The 8000-nt window shown below is 48.4% G+C and overlaps 1 protein-coding gene across 1 annotated transcript in view; it reads right to left on the reverse strand.

The window, feature by feature from the left end:
- The window catches only part of LOC135220808 (1-phosphatidylinositol 4,5-bisphosphate phosphodiesterase gamma-1-like), a 511068-nt gene that overhangs the window by 490001 nt on the left and 13067 nt on the right, over positions 1 to 8000 (reverse strand). The window contains exon 2 of the mRNA XM_064258319.1: positions 1524 to 1744. Within this exon, the coding sequence (XP_064114389.1) occupies positions 1524 to 1704 (181 nt within the window). The 5' untranslated portion in view covers positions 1705 to 1744. The remainder of the gene's footprint in view (positions 1 to 1523; positions 1745 to 8000) is intronic.

Consider the following 8000-nt stretch of genomic DNA (forward strand, 5'->3'; position numbering starts at 1 on the left):
AATAGGTTAATGTTCTAACTTCTCGTTACACTTTTCCTGAACTGAGTGGGGAGCAGAAGGCAGAGCTACAATGGAAGTCAATACTAGCCTACTAAAATGCCTAGTCTGAGTAGGGATAGCCTGACAGGTTTAAGCTCTGATCTAACTAATTGGTTTCGCAATCTATTAGTTCCAGTCTTTCTTATATCTGAGATATCAAGGCATAAATTCTCAGAACAATTCCCTACATTCTTCACATCCAGTAGTTCCAAAATCACACCTTGTACCCCTGCCAGTACAAAAGAATGTTGATCAACTTCCAATTTCACCATCCTGGTTACATCAAAACATCCCTACATAGCCTGATGTTATTGGTTTTACTTCCGGAGGAAGATATCCTAGGTAAATGAAATTACAATACCGTAAACAGGTGTAAAACAGCCAAACTTCATATAATACCAACAATCGCCTAGCTGCAATGGCGGCAAGGAGAATTCTGACAAGAGCTAAAACATTCGAAACACACCTGGTGGAGAACAGGTGAACTGGTAACTAGAGTCATCTGGGCAGCCATTAGATTTTTTTGTTTGAATGCCGACTCACCTAATCGGCGGGGAGATATAGCAAAATTTAACAGTAGGTAAGTTTCATCTCAAATAATATGATTTCCAGCAGGGAGCAGTACACACACTTGATGACCAATATCACAGCATGCTACGAGTCACAGGTACAATTCCAAGGTTAGTATAGTCTATACAAAGAGATATCCAAACATCTACTGCTGTAATCAACTATCACCACTACTAGCCTGTAAAAGAAAGAAAAAATTATTTAAAATAAATAATGATACTCCTCTCGCATTCAAGGGCACCACCCTCCGAAATGAGAGGAGATCCCTCAAACACAAATGCCACATGCCCCCTCTCCTATCTTCATCCAATAGCTAGCAAAAGGACAAAGGAGAAGAGGAAATACCAGAAGAAACAAAGGACAAACCTCCAAAGTTCCCCTCGGTAATTTCAAGCGCAAGCGTAAATTTCGGATGAATACGTCTTGTCCTAATGTTAAAGGGCGAAAATATATAAGGGTGTTGGCACACCCTTGCCGCTGACCTTTAACACAAAGCAGAAAGACGGCTAGCAAGAATATCACAAAAAGTCGGTTTGCATATTAATTATTAAAGTAAATTCATTATTAATATAAAATACAGTATACAAATATATTCATTCAAAATAACAAAGTAAAGATCCCACCAGGAAAATTGTAATTAATGGCTCGTCAGCAAGAGCTCACAAACACACTTCATCGAAAGACGGCCGAAAGCAAAGTGGAGTGTTTACATCCAGGGAGGCGGGCCTACCCGCTTACCAGATGGTAGTTACTGCCTAACCACCTTGTTCATGAATTTAACAGCCATATTCCAGCCTACGCTGAAAGTAATTTCTTATGTAAAGGACCAAGAGTTTGTATATCGCATAGGAACAAACAAAATTTACTATTTTAATAAGAGATGTCATATAATAAAGTAATATAAAATATCTTACTCATAATTTCTGAAGTTCCGGCTGATCCAACCCATATTATATGACCTGTCTCGAGGCGTATCTTCAGCTGACCACTCTCTGGTCGATGGCGGTGTGTGAAGCGTTTCACAGCTTTGCCAGACTCAAGTTGCTGAGCTTTTAGTGCATCCTCCTCAAATAACACATCGGTCATGCGAGACATCTTGGAATGTGTAGGTTCTGCTTAGCATGTGCATTCAGCTCTGTGGAAAATAAACCTCTTAGAAAGAATTATATAATGTAATTTTTTCATGAATATAAAATGAATACAGACTTATTGAGATATACAGTGGACCCCCGTACTTGCGGATTTCTCTTGGGAACATTTCCCCCAATTATTCACAGAAAATTTGCCTACTCGCAGTATTTTTCTATGAGAAATATCCACAAATTCCAGGTTTTTTATCAATTTCATCATAAAATGACATATTATCTAAGACAATTTGTATTTTTCATAGCTACAGACCTGAGGTCTTAACAATAGGATAATTTTCTAGCGCCTAGCTGGATCCGGTTAAATCGCAGATGAAAAGCAAGGAATCTTGTGAGATCTGGCAAAGCATGCGTATACTATTGGGTGAAAACTGGTCAAAGACCACGCACCCACGCCACAGCGTTCAGCCATTTTCTTAACAGCCTGGGTGAGAGTCAAGGTTGCCCTCTCCTGGCCTTTTAACCGGTTCATTGCCCGTTTTCGCTTGTGATTATGTCTGTGATTGTAATATGGCTTCTTCTGCTCCTTCTTGGCCTCGCCAACGTATGTGCCCAGGAATTCAAGGTTTCCCGTGTACTCATTTCCTGGCTTCTTCACCGACAGACCCACACTTCACATGCAGTAGATGTGGTGCTAATGTTTGTACCATAACGAATCCCTGCCCAGAATGTCTTGCATGGCCTAGAGAGCAGTGGAAGTTACCTCATAGTAAGAGGGAGCATTGTAGAGTTTCTACCTTCCCTTCGTGGGAGGTGTTTTCTTCTCCTTGCCTCGATGCTTTGTCTCCTGCCGCAGTCACACCCCATACTAGGTGCTGTTGTACCTTTGTCTCCTTCCTTTTCTTCAATCGATTTGTCGTTGGAAGTATCGAGAGGCCCTCAGGCTGATTTAGTGTAATGTCGCCCCCTCTTCCTAGGGAGTTAATTTACTTCTGGTGAGGGAAGACACTTTTTCATCAGTTTCTTTTGCTTTAGAGTCAGAGGCCTCTAAAATGGAAGCGCTCTGGGGGTTGCTTGGGTTACAGGGTTCACCCTCCTTGGAGGGTTTGTTGATAAAATGACAATTTGTCGAAAATTGCATTTTTCCTAGCTATACAAACCTGAGGTCCTTTAACAATAGGAAGTAGCTAGCGGCAGCTGGAACGGTTGTAAGCTTCGAACAAGGGGAGAACGGTAGTTAACTGCTTGTCCGACATTGGGAGGTAAACAAATCACTTTTGCTTTTGGCCCATGCAAAATACGCAGAGTGAGGGGTGGCATGGAGGACTATATGTAAAGGACCTAAGGTTTGTATAGTTAGGAAAAATGCAATTTTCGACAAATTGTCATTGTTCCGATACGTAATACAAACCATCGGTCCTTTAACAATAGGAAGACTCACTTCTTGGTGGGAGGAATCTGAGTCTTTTGATGAACAGACTGTGTTCGTCCATCCCTGGAATGCCTCCCCTGGTCGTAAGAGCGAGGGAGGGATCCAAGCCTCTGTCCGATTGATCGGGGTGTGCACCGCAGGATCAATGGTCAGACCTCTGGGCCGAGTACTAAGAGAGAGGCAAGCGTATCTCTTCGTACCAGCAAGCAAGAACTTGTTCCTGTTTGCAAGAGGCACATAAAGTATGGGTTGTCTCAAGCTGGCATCCACTTCCTCCCCCTTGTTGGAGGAAGTGGTGGATATACGCTCCTATCCCTAGTGAAAGGGATAGGATGGGGCCTCTGTTGAGTAGCTCACCTGCATCTTGTCCTAATCCAGCAGGGTGACGACCGTGTCCCCTCTAACCACAGGTAGAGGGAAGAAAAAGATGGGAAGAGGAGCCAGTCACACTATCATTCACTCATCCATTCTTACAGTCACACCAGGACTCGATGCTGTTCAGCCTGCGAGGGTCTGGGTTCGCTACACAACGTGTGAGCAGCCACCACGGGTCACAAGGAAAAAGATCCAAGGACCTGTGGGCAATATCCCGAAGGTAGAAGGAAGGGCATGTGGTCTGGTTGGACCAGACCCCTGCCTTCAGTACCTGCGCCACGGAGAAGTTCTTGCGGACAAGGCAGCATCTCCCTTCGCATCGAAGGCGGTGAAGTCCATTAGGGAGGGGATTGTGAACGACTCGAAACAATCGTCAGGGACCGAAGGGTTCTGAGTCTTCGCTACGAAGTTCGGTACGAAATCGAGCGTCACGGATCCCCATCCCCTGGATGCTTGACTTCGCAGGAGAAGTCATGCAGTTCTCAGAGGAAAAGAAGGAAATAGTCGCATGACCTATTCCTCTTCTCTACTTCGGTGATGTCCAGTACCCATACTGGTCTGTCCGTTTGCCACGAAGTCTCTCGCATCCTCCTATCCCCATGCAGCGAAGTTCTCGGTAGTGGATAGGACACCGACACTCCATGGTGGGTGTCGATGGTATGGGTACTGTGACAAGCTATTAAAAACGAAGTAATGATTGCTCTGTAACACCGAACTAAGTCAACAGCGTAGTTCGTAACTGACTCGGCCGCTCTGACAGCTGCCGACTGACTGCGTTCGGTAGGAGGCAAGTTGTCAAAGCATCCGAGTAAGTCACGTGACCTTCGCCTTTAAAGGGTTATGCCGAGAGACCAAACAAATAATGTATTTGTTTGTCACCAATGCGGACAGCGAGGTGATGATTCTCTTAAGGCATTGTGCCCAACAGGCGAAAGTCAATTGCCTTCTAGAGACCGAGGTCCCTGAAGGCAAAACATCTCATGGTTGTTGAATCTCAGCTAAGGAGAAACAACACTATGTACCGTTGAAGACGAAGGTAGATATTGAATGCAACCTACGTCTTCACAGACGAATCGAGAGAAGGATTCTCAAGATTCATAACCTGTGCTTCACAAATGACTGAAAACGCTAACCGCTATTTCATTGCTGTCCGGTGAGAAGTCGTAGTTGCAATGAAAGCGGGGCGTTCTTCAGTAATGAAAACACAGGGGAAAGCCGCCTGAAGAACTGCTTCTCATGGGCTGAACATTTGGAAGTAGAGCTGTCAGGTCGGAGAGTAGGCGATGTCTTCTGACACATCTCGTAATTCGGGTTGAACAATGAACAATTGTACACCTACGAATACGAGATATTTGAAGACAAACTCAGATGTCTGCAAAATCATTCGCATTATCGCAGTGCGATGCAGCGGGAGACTTGTACAGACTTCTGTTACCGTGCGGTAAACAGAAAGATGAAAGAGTCCAAGAGATACTCTATTGAAAATTCTCGCAATGTCGAAGGCGATGGAATCTAGCTTCACAGCAGTAGATGGTCCATTCATTATTGCGAGAATCCCCATTAATCAGAGACCTAAGTCCATGATTGTTGGGCAGAGATACGGTTCGGTAGTCAATCAAACCAGGGGAGAGAGAGACATAAACTGACCGTGCATCTCGGAGGCCAGCTGATACTGAGCTGCTGTCAGGCAGTTCAATACGCAGTAGTTGAGCCTGAGCTCTCGCCGACTCGTCATCCTGAGTTGCCATGTAATCCATTATTCCATGAAGGAATGCGTTCGGCTAGAACTACCGAGCATAAAAGATATGCTCGAGCAAATTATATTTAGGCGAAACGAATTTCGGTAAATATAAAAGTTGAAATGGTGTTGTCGTGACAAAACCATAAGTATATAAAATTGAAACTGAAAAACTCCTGGGAGGTTGCAGGCAACCCGAGTTGCAGTTCAATTAGAATACTTCTCTTCTAAGTCGCAATCCATAGATAACTAGGATATGCGCCTACCCCTCGGACAATTCAACTGCTTAGTAGAATCATGTCGCGAGGTTAATATACGTAGTATATTTGTAGGATTCTGAACAACGATCTCCATCCTAAATTCTTTCCTTCAAGAAAACAAAATAAGGATTGGAGATCGACCACCTTCGATCTCTATCAAAGAGTGAAGGAGAAGTCTTCCTCGAAGGAAAGCTTCAATGGTGAACAGAATACTAAGACGATAGTTCAAGCCAAACTGGATATTCCCGTCAATCTTCTCTATTCCAGGTTGGTCGCCTACTGTAAGATAGTTTCTTTCAGCAGCAGTCTTCTTCCCAATGCTAGAAAATTCCAGGAATTCGAGCATAGGCGAGGTTCCCGATTATCATGTAATATCGGGGATTCTCGTCTCGCTCACTTTAGACCGTGGTCTAGCCTAAGTGTTGGAGATCGTAAAAAACTCGAACACACTGAATGCGCTAGAAATTCCTTAGAATTCTAAGCAGTCTGCGAAACCCCCCACCGAATTCGTCAAACGATATCGGCTGGTGGTCCTCTCGATTCCGTAGAAATCGAGAATGGGGCAGGGTCCCTCCTCAACGACCGGGGCTTACGGTCAGGTAGGACCCGAAGGTCCCCCCGGTAGCGCAGTCCCGAACGTGGGATCCTACAGAGAAATCTCTGTAGGATCCCTCCCCTTCCCTCGTAGCCGTAAGGAGAGAGGGAATGGGGGAGGAATTGGATACTCGCTCGCCTTCCCAGGTGGAACTAGCAGTTGGAGAAGAATAGGAGCAGCCATCGCCTTGCGGCGATGGTCTCTCAGAGTCTGGGAAAACGTATCGTCAGGAGAAAAACGTTTTCCCGCGGAGGGTTACGAACTTCTCACTGTAGGTAAGGGTCTGCCGCCACTGTGAACGTCGTCTGGGTGAGGCTGATCGACACCGACAGGGGAGAGCCGATACCGTCCTCCGACTCATTCCAGTCCTCGTCGAGGTCGAAACCTCTCAGGAGGACCGAAGGAGTATTTAAATACGGTGTCGAAGACACGTAGAAACGCCGCTGTCGCAGTAGAGGAGGATGGAGTAGCTTGATCGACCGGCCAGAACTGAGCGAGCCTTCTTGTCCGGAGACGAGAGACTCTGGTTCGAGACAGAATGGCAAGCTCCGATCGCGGCAGACCCACCGTCGGTTTGGTTCCCTCTCGGGCCCCAAAACGACTCGTGGGCTCTGCTGGTGGGAGCAGCAATCCTTCCGCAAGGTCATTATGCTGACGAATCAGCTTAATGACTTCTGCAATTTCCTCTGTATCTCGGGAGTAACCGCGTCTTGCGGAGTAGGACCGTCCAGTCCTTCCAACAAGAACAGATCCCGAGATACTCCTCCTTCCGAAGGAGGAATAGCGGCAGACCCCTGACGGTCGCCTCCAGCTACTTGCACGTATGTCCTGGTCGGTCCTAGAACCGTGCCTGGTCCATACGGCGTCATAGCGGGATGCGAGCGGACGCACCTCTCGCGATCACTCATAGGTACCTCGCTCCTCCCGGTGTAGCCCGAGGAGGTTGAAGGTACAGGAGAGGCAGACCTGACGCCCCCCCACTAGCTCGCTGGCAGGACCAGCGTGCTTGGAGGGCTGCTGCTGATCGTCAACCCGCGGTGGCGATCGAGCAGCAGGCCTAGCCTTGCCCGAGCGCTGGGGCGCAGGAGAGGCTCGGCTGAGAACGTCGACGCTGATCTCTAGCGTCAGGCGAAGCTGTTGCTGGTTACCATCTTCGCCCGGTCCGATGGGAGCGGCGTCAGGTGACCTGCTAGGTTCGCTGTCGCGGTGAGACCGGCGAGCGTCCTCTCGGCGCGTCGAGCCGCTGGTACCAGCCGTGGCTGGTACCGACGGCCGCGGGGACCCCTTCCTCGCCTCAACTCGTCCGGCTGGTCAGCGACCGTCACGTCAACCCGAGCAGCCAGCTGGTCGCTGCGAGAGCGTCCACTGGCCTGACGAGAGTCGTCTGCACGACTCTCGCCAGTCTTCTGCTCCGCGCTTCGGTCTTGACGGCGAGCGAGCTCGGGCGTCAAGACTTTGGCTGGACGGTCTCCCGCGAAAGACCGTCCACTCGGTACTTCTCGCTAACGAGAAGCCGAGGCGGATCCTGGGTGGTTTAGCGGCAGAACCGCTAGAACCAGGCGAGGAAGTGCCAGCCGAAGCTGGTAACTCCTCTGGCTCCCGTCGTTCTTCTCCTTGGTAGAAGAAAAGACGGGCCCTGTTCCCGAGGGAGCAGGAGGACCAGCAGAAGAGCTCCCCGAATCGCCGGAGCGAGACGGGCCCTTAGAAGGTCCCGAAGGAGCCTTCTTAGGGGGGGGGGGGGAAAACCCGGGTTACCAGCTGGTCGCTGCAAGAGCGGCCGCTGGCCTGGCAAGAGTCACCCTGAGGGTCTCTCACCAGCCTTCTGCTCCGTGCCGCGTCTTGGCGCCGAGCGAACTCTGGCGCCGAAACTGGCTGCACGGTCTCCGAGGGAGAACGTACACTCGGG

This window comes from Macrobrachium nipponense, chromosome 2 (assembly GCF_015104395.2).
Source record: "Macrobrachium nipponense isolate FS-2020 chromosome 2, ASM1510439v2, whole genome shotgun sequence".
Classification (NCBI taxonomy): domain Eukaryota; kingdom Metazoa; phylum Arthropoda; class Malacostraca; order Decapoda; family Palaemonidae; genus Macrobrachium; species Macrobrachium nipponense.